Source organism: Abramis brama (assembly GCF_963993115.1).
Source record: "Abramis brama genome assembly, chromosome: 9".
In the NCBI taxonomy this organism is placed as follows: Eukaryota; Metazoa; Chordata; class Actinopteri; order Cypriniformes; family Leuciscidae; genus Abramis; species Abramis brama.
Genome location: NC_139971.1, coordinates 32,550,505 through 32,568,423, shown reverse-complemented (window position 1 = coordinate 32,568,423; position 17,919 = coordinate 32,550,505). Strand labels below are relative to the sequence as shown.

General features: G+C 37.9%; 1 protein-coding gene across 1 annotated transcript in view; it reads right to left on the bottom strand.

Annotated features, from left to right (window-relative positions):
* Positions 1 to 17,919, bottom strand: part of itpr2 (inositol 1,4,5-trisphosphate receptor, type 2) — a 99,549-nt gene that overhangs the window by 67,815 nt on the left and 13,815 nt on the right. Inside the window, exons 2-10 of the mRNA XM_084124539.1 lie at positions 16,959 to 17,029; positions 15,654 to 15,769; positions 15,446 to 15,532; positions 14,152 to 14,310; positions 12,169 to 12,267; positions 11,575 to 11,658; positions 11,317 to 11,463; positions 11,019 to 11,114; positions 9,618 to 9,668 (exon numbers count right to left, since the gene is read on the bottom strand). Coding sequence (XP_083980665.1) covers positions 9,618 to 9,668; positions 11,019 to 11,114; positions 11,317 to 11,463; positions 11,575 to 11,658; positions 12,169 to 12,267; positions 14,152 to 14,310; positions 15,446 to 15,532; positions 15,654 to 15,769; positions 16,959 to 17,029 — 910 coding nt within the window. The remainder of the gene's footprint in view (positions 1 to 9,617; positions 9,669 to 11,018; positions 11,115 to 11,316; positions 11,464 to 11,574; positions 11,659 to 12,168; positions 12,268 to 14,151; positions 14,311 to 15,445; positions 15,533 to 15,653; positions 15,770 to 16,958; positions 17,030 to 17,919) is intronic.

Sequence of the window (17,919 nt, the reverse complement as noted above, 5' to 3'; positions counted from 1 at the left end):
ATAGCAACCACTCAGAACACCGTAGCAACTGCCTAACAACCACCCAGAACACTCTAGCAACCACCCAAAATACCCTAGCAACCACCCAGAACACCCTAGCAACCACCCAAAATACCCTAGCAACCGCCTAGCAACCACCCAAAAGACCCTAGCAACCACCCAAAATATCTTAGCAACCACCCAAAACACCCTAGCAACCACCCATAACACCCTAGCAACTGCTTAGCAACCACCCAGAACACCCTAGTAACCACCCAAAATACCCTAGCAACCGCCTAGCAACCACCCAAAAGACCCTAGCAACCACCCAAAACACCCTAGCAACCGCCTAGCAATTACCCAAAAGACCCTAGCAACCACCCAAAAGACCCTAGCAACCGCCTAGCAACCACCCAAAAGACCCTAGCAACCACCAAAAATATCCTAGCAACCACCCAGAACACCCTAGCAACCACCTAGCAACCACCCAAAACACCCTAGCAACCGCCTAGCAACCACCCAGAATACCTTAGCAACCACCTAGCAACATCATAGCGACCACCCATAACATCCTAACAACCGCCTAGCAAAAAACTTTCCGGTCCAAACTTTCTCAAGCCAACTTAAAGTTTGTCTCGACGAACTTTCGCATCTAGTTATTATTATTCTTCTGAGACTAAAAATTTCTATATCAAACTCCTCCTAGAGCTTTCACTCTACATACTCCAAACTCGGCTCAGACACTCAAACTGTTCTGACCAAGTGTGCTATATCTTTTCAGACTGATCGGACTTACGGTTTTCCTAAAAATGACGATCAAAACTCGAAAAAACTCATTCAAAAACTCCCATTGACTTACATTGGGGAGTTCTAAAAAATTCAAACCGACGAAAATTCAAATCAAAATACCTTGAAGACTAAACCAAACTGCCGTTCTATATACTATATGAGCTAATCTAATCTAATGAGAAACTAATCTTTCTCTTTCTTTCTTTCTTTCTTTCTTTCTTTCTTTCTTTCTTTCTTTCTAACTAATCTTTCTTTCTTTCTTTCTAATCTTTTTCTTTCTTTCTTTCTTTCTTTCTTTCTTTCTTTCTTTCTTTCTTTCTTTCTAACTAATCTTTCTTTCTTTCTGTCTTTCTTTCTTTCTAACTAATCTTTTTCTTTCTTTCTTTCTTTCTTTCTTTCTTTCTTTCTTTCTTTCTTTCTTTCTTACTAATCTTTTTCTTTCTTTCTTTCTTTCTTTCTTACTAATCTTTTTCTTTCTTTCTTTCTTTCTTTCTTTCTTTCTTTCTTTCTTTCTTTCTAACTAATCTTTCTTTCTTTCTTTCTTTCTTTCTTTCTTTCTAACTAATCTTTCTTTCTGTCTTTCTGTCTTTCTTTCTTTCTAACTAATCTTTCTTTCTTTCTGTCTTTCTTTCTTTCTTTCTTTCTTTCTTTCTAACTAAACTTTCTTTCTTTCTATCTAACTAATCCATCTTTCTTTCTAATTAATCTATCTTTCTTTCTAACTAATCTTTCTTTCTTTCTTTCTAGCAACTTTCTTCTTCTTTTAAAGAAGTTCTTTTAAACTACTTCAAACTTTGAACTACTTTAAGCTTTAAACAACTTTAAACTTCAAACTATTTTAAACTAATTTAAACTTCAAATTATTTTAAACTAATTTAAACTTCAAGCTAAGTTAAACTTTAAACTAACATACATAACTTATAACATAACTCTCACCCATTTAATTTAAACTAATGAACTCTAAACTCATACACTTATAAACTAATTAACTTATAAACTCATGAATTCATAGACTTATGAACTCTTAAACTCATAAATTAATAAACTCTGAACTCTTAAACTCATTTAAACTTATAAACTCTAAACTCATTTAAACTTATAAACTCTAAACTCAAAAACTCGTACACTTATAAACTCATCAATCTATACATTTATAAACTCTAAACTCATAAACTCTGAGTGTGTGTGTGTGTGTGTCTGAGTGAGTGTGTGAGAGAGAGTGTGTGTGTCTGTGTGTGAGCGTGTCTGTGTATGTGTGAGAGCGAGTTAGTGTGTGTGTGTATGTGCGTGTGTATGTGTGTGAGAGAGAGAGAGTGTGTGTGTGTGTGTGTGTGTGTGCGTGTGTGAGTGTATGTCCGTGTGTGTGTGTGTGTGTGTGTGTGTGTGTGTGTGCGTGTGCATGTGTGAGTGTATGTCCGTGAGTGAGTGTATGTGCGTGAGTGTGTGTGTGTGTGTGAGAGAGAGTTAGCGAGGGTGTGTGCGCGTGTGTGTGTGAGAGAGTGTGTGTGTCTATGTGTGTGAGCGTGACTGTGTTTGTGTGAGAGCGAGTTAGTGTGTATGTGTGTGTGTGTGAGACAGTGAGCATGTCTGTGTGTGTGTGTGTGTGTTAGTGAGGGTGTGTGTGTGTGTGAGTTATTGAGAGTGTGTGTGTCTGTGTGTGAGTGAGTGTATGTGCGTGAGTGAGTGTGTGTGTGTGTGTGTGTGTATGTGTGTGTGAGAGAGAGTGTGTGTGTCTATGTGTGTGTGTGTGTGTGAGTGTGTGTGAGAGTTAGTGAGAGTGTGTGCGTGTGTGTGTGTGTGAGAGAGTGTGTGTGTCTATGTGTGTGAGCGTGTCTGTGTATGTGTGAGAGCGAGTTAATGTGTGTGTGTGTGTGTGTGTGTGAGACAGTGAGCATGTATGTGTGTGTGTGTGTGTGTGTGTGTGTTAGTGAGGGTGTGTGTGTGTGAGTTAGTGAGGGTGTGTGTGTCTGTGTGTGAGTTAGTTAGTGTGTGTGTGTGTGTGTGTGTGTGAGAGAGTGTGTGTGTCTATGTGTGAGTGTGTGTGTGTGTGTGTGTGAGAGAGTGTGTGTGTCTGTGTGTGTGAGAGAGAGAGAGAGAGAGAGAGAGTGTGTGTGTGTCTGTGTGAGAGCGAGTTAGTGTGTGTGTGTGAGTGTGTGCGCGTGTATGTGTGTGAGAGAGAGAGTGTGTGTATGTGTGTGAGATAGTGAGCATGTCTGTGTGTGTGTGTGTGTGTGTGTGTGTGTGTGTGTGCATGTGTGAGTTCATGTCCGTGAGTGTGTGTGTGTGTGTGTGTGTGTGTGTGTGTGCATGTGTGAGTGTATGTCCGTGAGTGAGTGTATGTGCGTGAGTGTGTGTGTGTGTGTGTGTGTGTGTGTGTGAGAGAGAGTTAGCGAGGGTGTGTGTGTGTGAGAGAGTGTGTGTGTCTATGTGTGTGAGCGTGTCTGTGTATGTGTGAGAGCGAGTTAGTGTGTGTGTGTGTGAGACAGTGAGCATGTCTGTGTGTGTGTGTGTGTGTGTGTGTGAGAGAGAGTTAGCGAGGGTGTGTGTGTGTGAGAGAGTGTGTGTGTCTATGTGTGTGAGCGTGTCTGTGTATGTGTGAGAGCGAGTTAGTGTGTGTGTGTGTGAGACAGTGAGCATGTCTGTGTGTGGGTGTGTGTGTGTGTGTGTGTGTGTGTGTGAGTTAGTGAGGGTGTGTGTGTGTGTGTGTGTGAGTTAGTGAGAGTGTGTGTGTCTGTGTGTGAGTGTGAGTGTGTGTGTGTGTGTGAGTTAGTTAGTGTGTGTATGTGTGTCTATGTGTGTGTGTGTATGTGCGTGAGTGTGTCTGTGTGTGTGTGTGTGTGTGTTAATGAGCTTGTCTGTGTGTGTGTGTGTGTGAGTTGGTTAGTGAGTGTGTGTGTGAGAGAGATTGTGTGTGTGTGTGAGAGAGAGTGAGAGTCTGTGCGTGCGTGCTTGTGTGTGTGTATGTCGAAAATTTAAATCTAAACACCTTGAAGACTAAACCAAACTGCCGTTCTATATACTATATGAGCCATTGAGACTCATTTAAACTAATGAACTCTAAACTCAAAACGTGTGTGTGTGTGTGTGAGAGAGAGAGAGAGCGTGTGTGTCTATGTGTGAGTGTGTGTGTGTGTGTGTGTGTGTGTGTAAACTCAAAAACTCGTATCTCATTTAAACTTATAAACTGTGTGTGTGTGTGTGCGTGCATGTGTGAGTGTATGTGCGTAAGTGTGTATGTGTGTGAGAGAGAGTGTGTGTGAGTTAGTGAGTGTGTGTGTGTGAGTTAGTGAGCATGTCTGTGTGTGTGTGTGTGTGTGTGTGTGTGTGTGAGTGTATGTGTCTATGTGTGTGAGTGTATGTGAGTTAATGAGCGTGTCTGTGTGTGTGTGAGAGCGAGTTAGTGTGTGTGTGTGAGTGTGTGCATTTATGAGTGTATGTGCGTGTGTGTATGTGTGTGAGAGAGAGTGTGTGTGAGTTAGTGTGTGTGTGTGTGTGTATGTGAGTGAGTTAGTGAGCATGTCTGTGTGTCTGTGTGCATGTGTGAGTGTATGTCCGTGAGTGTGTGTGTGTGAGTGAGTGAGTGTGTGCATGAGTGTGGGTGTATGTGCATAAGTGTGTGTGTGTGCGTGTGTGAGAGAGAGAGTTAGTGAGCGTGTCTGTGTGTAAAATTTAAACTAACAAACTCATCTGTCGATCTACTTCAAACTAATTTAAACTTTAAACTACTTTAAACTTCAAACTACTTTAAACTTCAAAAACTACTTTACACTTCTTTAAACTTCAAACTAATTTAAACTTTAAACTACTTTAAACTTTCAAACTTTCTGGTCCAGCTTTCTCAAGCCAACTTAAAGTTTGTCTCGACGAACTTTTTAATCTAGTTATTATTATTCTTCTGAGACTAAAAATTTCTATATCTAACTCCTCCTAGAGCTTTAACTCTACATACTCCAAACTCGGCTCAGACACTCAAACTGTTCTGACTAAGTGTGCTATCTATTTTCAGACTGATCGGACTTACGGTTTTCCTAAAAATGACGATCAAAACTCGGAAAAACTCCCATTGACTTGCATTGGGGAGTTCTAAAAAATTCAAATCCAGATTCAAACTCACCAACCGACGAAAATTTAAATCTAAACACCTTGAAGACTAAACCAAACTGCCGTTCTATATACTATATGAGCCATTGAGACTCATTTAAATTAATAAACTCATCTATCTACTTCAAACTACTTTAAAAAAAAATTTAATCTATCTATCTATCTATCTATCTATCTATCTATCTATCTATCTATCGATCTCTTTTTAACTAATCTATCTTTCTTTCTAACTTATCCATCTTTCTTTCTTTCTAATTAATCTATCTTTCTCTCTTTCTAACTAATCCATCTTTCTTTCTTTCTTTCTTTCTTTCTTTCTTTCTTTCTAACTAATCTTTCTCTTTCTTTCTTTCTTTCTTTCTTTCTAACTAATCTTTTTCTTTCTTTCTAACTAATCTTTCTTTCTTTCTTTCTTTCTTGCTTGCTTGCTTGCTTTTTTTCTTTCTAACTAATCTTTCTTTTTGAGACTCATTTAAACTAATAAACTCATCTATCTATCTACTTCAAACTACTTTAAAGTTTTTTTTCTATCTATCTATCTATCTATCTATCTATCTATCTATCTTTTTAACTAATCTATCTTTCTCTCTTCCTAACTAATCCATCTTTCTTTCTTTCTTTCTTTCTTTCTAACTAATCTTTCTTTCTTTCTTTCTTTCTAACTAATCTTTCTTTCTTTCTTGCTTGCTTTCTTTCTTGCTTTCTTTCTTTTTTTCTTTCTTTCTAACTAATCTTTCTTTTTTAGACTCATTTAAACTAATAAACTCATCTATCTATCTACTTCAAACTACTTTAAAGTTTTTTAATCTATCTATCTATCTATCTATCTATCTATCTATCTATCTATCTATCTCTCTCTCTCTTTTTAACTAATCTATCTTTCTTTCTAACTTATCCATCTTTCTTTCTTTCTAATTAATCTATCTTTCTCTCTTTCTAACTAATCCATCTTTCTTTCTTTCTTTCTTTCTTTCTTTCTTTCTTTCTTTCTTTCTTTCTTCTGTGTGTGTGTGAGACAGAGCATGTCTGTGTGTGAGTGTGTTAGTGAGGGTGTGTGTGTGTGAGTTAGTGAGGGTGTGTGTGTCTGTGTGTGAGTGAGTATATGTGCGTGAGTGAGTGTGTGTGTGTGTGAGAGAGAGTGTGTGTGTGTGAGTTAGTTAGTGTGTGTGTGTGTGTGTGTGTGAGAGTGTGTGTGTGTGAGAGAGAGAGTGTGTGTGTCTATGTGTGTGTGTGTGTGTGTGTGTGTGTGTGAGAGAGAGAGAGAGAGAGAGAGTGTGTGTGTGTCTGTGTGAGAGCGAGTTAGTGTGTGTGTGAGTGTGTGCGCGTGTATGTGTGTGAGAGAGAGAGAGTTTGTGTGTGTGTGTGTGTGTGTGTGTTAATGAGCTTGTCTGTGTGTGTGTGTGTGTGTGTGTGTGTGTGTGAGTTAGTGAGTGTGTGTGTGAGAGAGATAGTGTGTGTGTGTGAGAGAGAGTGAGAGTCTGTGTGTGCGTGCTTGTGTGTGTGTATGTCGAAAATTTAAATCTAAACACCTTGAAGACTAAACCAAACTGCCGTTCTATATACTATATGAGCCATTGAGACTCATTTAAACTAATGAACTCTAAACTCAAAACGTGTGTGTGTGTGTGTGTGCGTGTGTGTGAGAGAGAAAGAGCGTGTGTGTCTATGTGTGAGTGTGTGTGTGTTTGTGTGTGTGTAAACTCAAAAACTCGTACACACTCATTTAAACTTATAAACTCGTAACTCAAAAACTTGTACACTTATAAACTCTAAACTCATATAAACTCTGAGTGTGTGTGTGTGAGAGAGAGAGTGTGTGTGTCTATGTGAGTGTGTGTGTGTGTGTGTGTGTTAATGAGCTTGTCTGTGTGTGTGTGAGTGAGTTAGTGAGTGTGTGTGTGAGAGAGATAGTGTGTGTGTGTGTGAGAGAGAGTGAGAGTCTGTGCGTGCGTGCTTGTGTGTGTGTATGTCTAAAATTTAAATCTAAACACCTTGAAGACTAAACCAAACTGCCGTTCTATATACTATATGAGCCATTGAGACTCATTTAAACTAATGAACTCTAAACTCAAAACGTGTGTGTGTGTGTGTGTGTGTGTGTGTGAGAGAGCGTGTGTGTCTATGTGTGAGTGTGTGTGCATGTGTGAGTGTATGTGCGTAAGTGTGTATGTGTGTGAGAGAGAGTGTGTGTGAGTTAGTGAGTGTGTGTGTGTGAGTTAGTGAGCATGTCTGTGTGTGTGTGGGTGGGTGGGTGTGTGCGTGTGTGAGTGTATGTCCGTGTGAGAGTGTGTGAGAGAGAGAGAGAGAGAGAGTGAGTGTGTGTGTGTGTGTGTGTGAGAGTGTATGTGTCTATGTGTGTGAGTGTATGTGAGTTAATGAGCGTGTCTGTGTGTGTGTGAGAGCGAGTTAGTGTGTGTGTGTGTGAGTGTGTGCATTTATGAGTGTATGTGCGTGTGTATATGTGTGTGAGAGAGAGTGTGTGTGAGTTAGTGTGTGTGTGTGTGTGTGTGTGTGTGTGTGTGAGTGAGTTAGTGAGCATGTCTGTGTGCATGTGTGAGTGTATGTCCGTGTGTGTGTGTGTGTGTGAGTGAGTGAGTGTGTGCATGAGTGTGGGTGTATGTGCATAAGTGTGTGTGTGTGCGTGTGTGAGAGAGAGAGTTAGTGAGCGTGTCTGTGTGTAAAATTTAAACTAACAAACTCATCTATCGATCTACTTCAAACTAATTTAAACTTTAAACTACTTTAAACTTCAAACTACTTTAAACTTCAAAAACTACTTTACACTTCTTTAAACTTCAAACTAATTTAAACTTTAGACTAATTTAAACTTCAAACTAATTTAAACTTTAAACTACTTTAAACTTCAAACTTCTTCAAACTTTCTGGTCCGGCTTTCTCAAGGCAACTTAAAGTTTGTCTCGACGAACTTTTTAATCTAGTTCAGTTTGTTGCGCCCCCCCAATTTTTTTTAGCACCAGCCGCCACTGGGTGAGATAATGTAATAAAAAAAAATGTCTAAATTTTTTTTCTATATCGTCATAAATATCATTATCGCGAATATTCTTGAAATATCGTAATATAATTTTGAGGCTATATCGCCCACCCCTAACACAGAGGTCATCTACAGTGAGGACATTATGCAGGACTGCATCTGTGGCACAGACTCTTTTCACCAGAGCTTTTTTGATGGAGGGCTATATGGAGAGCGGCATTATACATTCTCCTCTGCTCTGACTCTCTGCAGCTCCTCTGACTCACTCCTCCACGAAAGCAGACACAGACAGCACGTCTGCCTGACTCTCACGGGGCACCCCCAGATTCAGACCTTATGTAAGGAGCCCCCTCTGCGCGTGTGCGAGTGTGTTTGTCTGTGAGGCTGCTGAAGCAGAATGCTAATACAGCGGAAAGGTGCAGTGCGTGATGCAGGCTGAAGACGAAAAAAAAAATTCTCTGGAGAGTAGGAGGACGAGAGTTGTGCGAGTCTGTCTGTTGCAGCGTGAAGGAAGGGAGAGAAACGGATTACGTAATAGTGAAGTTGTGCAAGAGAGTTGGGCTGAGCCGCAATGCCGTGTAGCCGAGACAGAAAGGGGTAGTTCACTTAAAGGGATAGTTAACCCAAAAGTTAAAATTAGCCCATGATTTACTCACCTTCAAGTCATCCTAGATGTATATGACATTCTTCTTTCAGACGAATACAATTGGAGTTATATTAAAAAAATGTCCTGGCTCTTCCAAGCTTTATAAATGGCAATAAATGGCCATAAAAGTGCATCTATCCATCATAAAAGTGCTCCACACGGCTCCGGGGGGTTAATAAAGGCCTTCTGAAGTGAAGCGTTTGTGTAAGAAAAATATCCATATTTAAAACTTTACAATCTGTAATCTCTAACTTCCGCTAACTGCCGTTCGTGCGTTCACGAAAGACTGCCGTTCCAGCGTATGACGCTCCGGTGTTTTGCTCACTGATCTATATATAGAATGACTATAATACTAATACTATAATTATACTATAATAATATTAATACTATAATTTATATAGATCAGTGGTTTTGCTCTATCCTCTGCGCTTCCGCGTTCGTCACCGGAACTTACGTCATACGCTGGAACGCCAGTCTCTCGCGAACGCACGTACGACAGTACTTCAGAAGGCCTTTATTAACCCCCCGGAGCCGTGTGGAGCACTTTTATGATGGATAGATGCACTTTTATGGACTTCAAAAAAGAAACAGCCATTTATTGCCATTATAAAGCTTGGAAGAGCCAGGATATTTTTTTAATATAACTCCAATTGTGTTCGTCTGAAAGAAGAATGTCATATACACTTAGGATGACTTGAGGGTGAGTAAAATCATGGGCTAATTTTCATTTTTGGGTGAACTATCCCTTTAAGCAGAGCGAGTCAGATGCAAAACTTCATCTAAAGTTTAACACAATCAACAAATGTGATTCTTGCATACACTATCTATTTGTTAGGGCTGGTTTTAGCTTTAATACTTTAAAGCCTTGCATCAATGTTTTATTGATTGCTAGATCCAGGACATGCCCAGACAGAATCTGCGAACTTGTGTTACATTTATGTGGTGATTGTGGGGGAAAATGTGTGGAATTCTAGCGAATGGAAAAAAGCAACTTCCATGGAAATCTGCTGAACTTTCTGTGAAATTTTGCAAGCTCGGACTCCTTGAAGTCCTAGTTATGACATTTAAGTTCTATTGTGTAGGCTGGCATCAAAGTGAGGTCTGACTTACCTCATTTTTGGTGCTGATACTGTCTGTTCGATCTTTAAATTCAGGATTCACCTGAAACAGAACCAGAAGTGTTTATGAAAGCCCTATGACATTCACACAGAGACAAAGGCAGATTCTTTCAGCAGTTTTATCTCAGACAATAAGCCCTCTGTCTGGCCTGTGCACAGTGGATGGCTGCGAATGGTTCTGTGCGACTGTGACAATAACATTGTGAAGACTGCCACCTGCAGCCCATCTTCTGCACTCTCAAAACCATAAAATATAATAATACACCCCTCCAGAAGAACATTTTGTTGCTCAGAGGTTAGTCCTTCATAGTTTAAGAAATCATTAAGAGAATTCAATGAAGTTCACAATTACGTATACACTACTGTTCAAATGTTTGGGTTGGTAAGATTATTATTAAAGTTATTATTAAACTTTTTTTTTTTTAAATAAAATAAAGCTTCATTTATTTGAACAAAAAGTTTCTTCTTTTACAATATTAATAGTATTAATACTATTAATAGATTAATACTGCTTAATATTGATTTAAACTGCTTTCTATTTTAATATATTTAAAAAATTTATTCATTTCTGCGATGGCAAAGCTGAATTTTCATTGCCACAAGATCCTCCAGAAATAAAATAAATCTGAATTGATGCTCAAGAAACATTTTTTATTATTATCAATGTTGAAAACAGTTGTGCTGCTTCATATTTTTGTGGAAACCAAGGTTATTTGGTAAATAGAAAGTTCAAAAGAACAACATTTATTTGAAATAGAAATATTTTGTAACATTATAAATGTCTTTACTGTCACATTTGATAAGTTTATTCTATCTTTACTGAATAAAAGTATTAATTTCTTTCAGGAAAAACTTACTGATACCAAACATTTGAACATTAAAACATGTCACATAAAATAATTAGGATGGTTCTTAATATGTTTCTCAGGTATTTACTCCAAAATTCCTTAACAGAAAAAAATAAGCCACAAATGAGAATAATGCTGACATACAGTAAAAATACAGAGCTATAAAATTAATTGGAATATTATTAGATCTCAGATTGGTTTTGGGAGAATTTGATGAGAAATGTTTGAGTAGCCTATAGCCTATTGAGTTGCCCCAGTACCCTATAACATGCTCTCACACGTTTATTTATTTTTTTGTACCATTTTAGGAAGAGTAAAATTTACACATGAGGCTGCAACAACCAGATGCATTTTACACTTGTCTAGTTTTATCTGGAATGAGTCTCATAACACCTCCTGAAGTGGTTTGAGTGATGCAGAATTCGAATGCATCTAACGTATGAAGTGACCAGGCGTAAACAAGCCTAGCGTTCAGATACTGTTACGTCAGGGTGCATGTGCAACAGTTTCAGGAAAGGACCAGACAAAGTAGATTGAATGTGTACCTCGGCCGCAAGGTAGTGTCCTGTGGCGAGGTGTTTGAAACGAAACAGGCTGTTCCATTGACCGGCTCCTCCTCTGCAGGGGTCATAGTGGACAACCTGAAGCACACAGGACAGGATTAGATTGAATTTCTTTCAAAAAACATTTTTTCTGACCCCAAATTTGTATACCACATTCATAAACCATAAAATGTCATTATGATACATTTTACTTCATTACATACAGAGAACTTTTAGTTTGTAAAAACTAAACTGAAGAACTGCAAGGAAAATACTTTTATTTCATCATACAGAACTATACCTCCACTTCCCAGAGTGCTTTTGAACTGGTGGCGGAGGTTGCTGATTGGCGGAGAGTGGTCCGTAAGAAGACATACTGCTGCTTCTTGTACTCATCACAAGTAAGAAACTTTTCTTGCTCTGCATGAAACAACCTCACCACATCCCCCTGAGTGAAGCAAAATGAGAGACCCACATGGTTAAAGAGAGAATATAAACCACAAAACAAACCTAAACAACAGTCCCCAGATAACTAACAACCCGCAAACAACAGACTCACCCCTTTTAAGACATCATCTCTGTATTCACTAAATTTCATGAAGAGAGTGACTTTCCAACTGGTAGTGCAGTTCAAAGCATTAACCTGTCACAACGGAAATATAAAACACATCTTTATTGAATTTCCATTAGATATCCATATATACATTATTATTTTTTTATATATTTTTTATATTTAATATTTTAATGTCATGTCAACAACAGGTCTATCTTAATGGCAAGAACAAAATAAACAACAAAAGCTAACCAAAAAATTTACTTAAAATTTTTTTTTTTTATTAACCAAAAACTATACAAGACATTAAAAAAATGTAAGGTGAGACCAAAATTCTAAAATACATTCGGGTGACTTTTTAAAAAAAATACATCACAAGCACACTTTTTCAAATATACATCAGTATATTCTCCAATAAGAAATTCCCACGACATTTTCAAGATATACTGTATAACATGTTATCAACTTCCATGACTTTTCCAAGTCTGGAATCCTAAACATCCCTGATATTAACCAGGTAACTAACACAACGCATCAGAACTTGTGCATCATCATGTGGTTTCATTAACAGCGCTGTTGTGAACACATCTAGTGCCTGACCTCTTTGCAGCCACGGTTATCCAGGAGTTCGATGTTGCTGGCATGGAGAGGCTGCCCTGCGTTCACAGGCATTAGAACCACTTTATCTCCAACCACCACCTACAAACATACACACACAAGTAACACTGCATTCCACATCAACTGTTTCTGCTGTTGCTCCTTTTCAACAATAAAGGAAACAAAATGACATCACATCATGTGACATGCATAGGAAATTGGTGTTTTAGAGACATTCTTGACCCCATGAAATCTAAACTGGAATTTCGTGGCTTTCAGTCAGTGGTGTAAAGTATTTGAGTAAATGTAATTAGTTACTACTTAAGTATCTTTTTGGTTACTTTGTAGTTTTACAGAGTATCGAAGATATTAGCAACTTTTAATCTCTACTCGACTACGTTTTTGAATAAGTATATGTACTCTTTAATCCAATACATTTGTGATGAGTAATGCGATTACTTGTAACATTTTGCATGGCACTTTTTCTGCGGCAGTTTATTTCTGCTACAAAAGAATCAATATCGCCATCTACAGGGCATTGAAGTTACTGTATCGCCTAGTTTTGCCCTTATACAATTTGTCAACAAGGTTACTTTACATGAATGCGAGTGCATTAGCAAGTAGTTGTGAATCGCAGGTGTTTCATATATGAGATGAGGACATGACTGCAGGCGGTGACATACGATAAGACATGTCAGTACAAGTTGTGTTCAGTTAAAACAGCTCAAACATACATTTTAGTCTGGGACTAGGCTTAAGCCTCATCTGTGAAACCAGGGGTAAGACTTTTACTCAAGTCGTATTGAAATTGGTGACTTGTAACTTGTATCGGAATCATTTTCGTTGTAAGGTATCTGCACTTTTACTCAAGTATGGTTTTCAGGGATTCTTTATTCTTTTCAGTCCATGTCTGTTAGTATCCCTGCTAGTATATTCCTACAGGTTGACATAGTTGACTTTTAGCAAATGTTCACATTTCCAGTTTTTCTCTTCTGGGAAAACAGATAAAAAATATTGATTACTCCTTTATGAACAAGTATCCACAAATTTTTGTCCAATAAATTCTCTAGAATAAGAATATCCTTCTCCCTAATACCATTAGCCAACATCTACAGTAACATGATTAGTAAGATCCATATAATGATTCATGGTTGTAAAACAAACTAACTAAAGGACATTGGCTATTAAGAAAGAAAATATATTATGTCACATGGGAAAGAAAACTACATTTGTCAAGCCATTTCGTGGGGTCTTTAAAGAGCAGATACTAACGTAAAATTAGAGCACTAAATATTCAACATAATAGAGAACTTGTTAACACACACACACACACACACACACACACACACAAATATAATATCCATAGCATGCTGCAAGTGGTAGTGTGAACACAATCTGTAAAGAACGTGTGAGTGAAGTGGGCCGTTTAGCACTCTCTTCCTCTCTATTATACACAACATAACATCATAGACAACCATGTCATTCAGACCTTAACCTGTCAATGTCAACATTGTGAATACTATTTAATAATTCTATTCAGATTTGGATACCAGTTGCAAACTAGATCTAATAGTATTTGGATACTATTTAATAATTCAGGCTTGAAAGGAAAAAGTAATCAAGACAAAAAAAAATCAACCACAACTTTGTGCGAACATTCTGTAACAGGCTGTTAGGGTTGCATGTTACATGCACGTTAGCATGCTGCAAACTTCTCTGTGTACACACACACTCACACACATGCATGCTGCAAACAGATTATATACCTTCATGATTCAGTTGCTGAGATGAAAACAAGAAGAGAAACCAGATGAGTTAAGACAATAAGATGTTAATGTTATGATGAGGCGATTAGCTTTTTAAAATGGGTAAAAGACCCATAAACCACTGCTGCACACTATTTCAATGTTTAAAAAAAAAAAGAAATAAACATGATAAACATCAGAAACTAAACAGTGAGTGTTTCAGATGTGTTTGTGTGCCTACATTGTCTCCTTCACTGCGTAGCTTCCAGAAAGGCTGGATGTAGAACCAGGAGCCCTCATTTCCCGAAGGGTCCAGAGAAACACGCATGGCGTTCTTCTCCAGCAGGGCCGGCAGACGCTTATTCACCGTCAGGTACTTATTACTCTTAATATGGAGCAGCTGAAAATGCAAGGATAGTGTATTAAAAATACTGTAACACACAGATTACCGTTCAAAAGTTTAGGGTCACCACAAGCAACACAACGGATTTCAACTTTGCTAATAATAATAAATGTTTCTTGAGCATCAAACCAGCAAATTAGAATGATTTCTGAAGGATCATGTGACATGGAGTAATGATGCTGAAAATTCAACTTTGCCATCACAGGAATCAATTTCATTTTAAAATATATTACAATAGAAAACCATTATTTTAAATTGTATTATTTCACAATATCACTGTTTTCTGTATTTTTGATCAAATAAATGCAGTCTTGGTGAGCATAAGAAACGACTTTTAAAAACCTGAAAAAAAAAAACCTGAAATGTTCCAACCCCACACTTATGAACAGTCATATTAGTTAATACAGTATGGATTTAGAAAATGTAAGTGGGCGTGATATGGATGCAGACACAATGTAAGTGGGAGACTAAATAAGCTGCAACATAGACCAGACATTATTCAGCAGTAAGAAGTCTGGCTATGTGAGACTATAATCTGACAATAAACTCAAAGTGAAACACAAGGCCACTGGCACATGGATTTAGCTCCGTAATCATGACTTCATAAATCATTAGCTTTGAAAGCAACAGCGGAAGTCAAAAGGCGGCAAGCGGTGCTCAATGCAGAGCCAAATGACGTCATGAGTTGAGCCTGACCCAGTCCAGCTCCTCCTCTGTGGATCTAATGGGTGGAGGGATAGAGTTATGGGTAGGGTTATGGTGTGGTTGGACCTTCTAGCTCCACCCATTACGCCCCAAATTACATCCAGAAAGGGGGAGCTCTCAGCAGCCTCTCAAAGAAGGGGCCCTTTGAGTCAAATAAGTTTGGTAAAATGTCTGAAACTATGGCTTTGGTGAAAGCTCATAGAAACATTTAGATTGAAGTGACCAATCAAACAGGCCTTTCTTTCTATTGGTTCGGGAGCTATATATCACCCACGCTGTCAAACGCATATTTGGCCCTTGAGCAGTGCACTAGCAGCCTTGGCAACAGTGTGAAAACAAACAGAACGTCCTCGATGTCCAGCCAAAAGTGTAAAAAAAACCAAAAAAAAAAACCACATTTGTTGATAAGAAGGAAGCTTGACTGTACCTGTATAACACGACTGTATTTGACAACCTCTCCCAGCAATTTCTTGTTCTCGGTGTCATTTTGTTTCTGCTCCAGTTCCGCAGCATGCTGCAAAATGTAGCAGAAAGGACAGCAAACTATAATTAGCAATGTCAAAATGCCATTCTATTGCATAATCAGTGATTTTAAAGAACTAAGATGCATATCTACTGTCTGCAACCTGTTATACCTGTAATTTCTTGAAGAGATCTCCCTGTGAGTTGTTCCCATGTTTTCCCTGTTTTGCTTTCCAGAACTGTCTCTGTGCAGAGTACCTATTCATAGGACACACCTTGAAGAGACAATCTAGACAACAGAAAGAACAATTATTGTACTAGCTGCTGAAGATTTCTGGATACACAATGTGTGTGTGTGTGTGTTTATTATATATATAATAATATACCAAATTGTGTCAATTCCAAAAAAGGTAAAAGTAAAATATAAAGGGTAAAGTCTGATTTTAAAAAGACTTAAGGAAACTTTTTATACAGAATAAGACCTCTCACTTGGATTTATATACATGCTCACTGACATTGAGATTAGATGAATCACCACATAAACCATTATATTATTATTATCGTTGGTCATTGTAAAAGGAATCAACACAATCAGAAATTTCGCAAGAGGCCATAAGATTTCCCAACACGTTTCGCATTAGGTTGACGAGTTTTAACGCATTGACCACCAGAAAGCTGCTTAGTTTGAATGTGACTTACACATAAAGTAAGCTTTACACATCGCTACACTATTGACAATAGACCTGAAATTAAACTTACGGGTACTTTAATATCCGAGGGGCTGACTTTTATTTAAAAATACAAATTTGACATTTTTGTTATATGAAAGTCATTAAAGCATATTTTACCCTCAATTATCATTAAACTATTACTTAGAAAATTCATCAGTAGTTTAAAAAAGTGCAAGTTATTATGACAAGGCTGTTACATTCAAAAGCACAGTATGCTTGTATTGACTCGTACTGAGCCTCTTGTTTCAACAAAGCCCTCCAGCACAAGAGGAAAATAAGAGTTTACAGTTTGTGCTATTCTGATTCGTGTAAAGTCTACCAAATTGCACTTGAGGAACAACACTGTTTACCCACCTCAGCTTACAATTGTAGTCATTAAGCAACAGCCAGGCACCCTACTGAGATCTCACTATAAAGCTGAAGACGTGGGGCGCAGACAGACTGCGTTGCCTTGGCAAGAGCAAAGATTCAGTGTGTAGGAGGCTGTTATCGCTCAAGGGCCGAGTAATTAATCAGTGGCTGAGCAGGTGTTAAGAAAATCACACAGGAAGCTACAGCGACATATTTATATTGTTTGGTGTTGGGATTTATTTTGCTTGCCACTTTTATGAATACACTGCAGTGAAACTAAGCAAAAGTAGCGACGCTAACTAATTGATTTATCCATAACAACAGTCCATTGGCTTGTAATGGCGCTAATATGTTAGCATTGGGGCATTTAAGGTGATTGCTGTCGAAATGACTCACCTCTAAACTTTTTCGGTGGGTTTGTAAGATCCCCAGCCTCAGGCTGCACCACACATCTGTCATCCACCAAACTGAGAAGAAAAATATGACAACTCATTAGTATTCATTCACTGAATGATTCAATGTCAACAATTTCCTTAAAATAGAAAATTACTAACAAAACTAAATAGAAACAGAGATCATTTTCTTTGTTCAGACAAGCAGAAAACCTCAGATTTTTTGAAAACATACAGTACATGGGTTGACCCTTCAGAGGATAAGCAGTTTGAGGAATGGATGGATATATGGTTTAAACTTCGAAATCATATTTTATTAGAATAGGTATCGGGCTGAGTTCATTTTTCCTGCGTCCAAGTCCTTTTTTTTTTTACACCATTCCCTCACTAACGTCCCTCAGTCTCGTTCACTCGGATGTACGTCATTGCCCTTGATCACTTGGAATCCTCAATGGAGCTGATTTATTACAGTTTTTTTCCCTTATGAGTTTGTTTTACACACCATTGTATATGTATGCTTGGGCTGTTGTAGAAAATATAGAAAAATTACACAAAATGAAAATAACAATACAATAAACTGTAACTGTGTATAAAACAGTCAGCTTAACCTCTTCCACTCTACTTGCCCGTGGGCGGGGCGGGGCCTAGAGCTACGTAATTATATTTACACTTAATTTTTTAAGGATATTATCACCCCAAATATGGTATCATTTTAAATCTTAAAATCTCATCTTTACACAGAATATAACGACATTTGTGTATATGGAACATAAAGAATTAATCTAAAGCTTAAAAATATAATCGTCACAAAATCGCTCCTCCCCCAAAATAGCGATGCACAAATATAAATATGAATATGTATTTTTTTACGTATTTCACAAAACAGAAAAGTCATATATCAAAAGAAAGCTCTCATTCTCAGGAATGTGACTGTGTAGTTTGTTTTATTGTTTTAACATCATAGT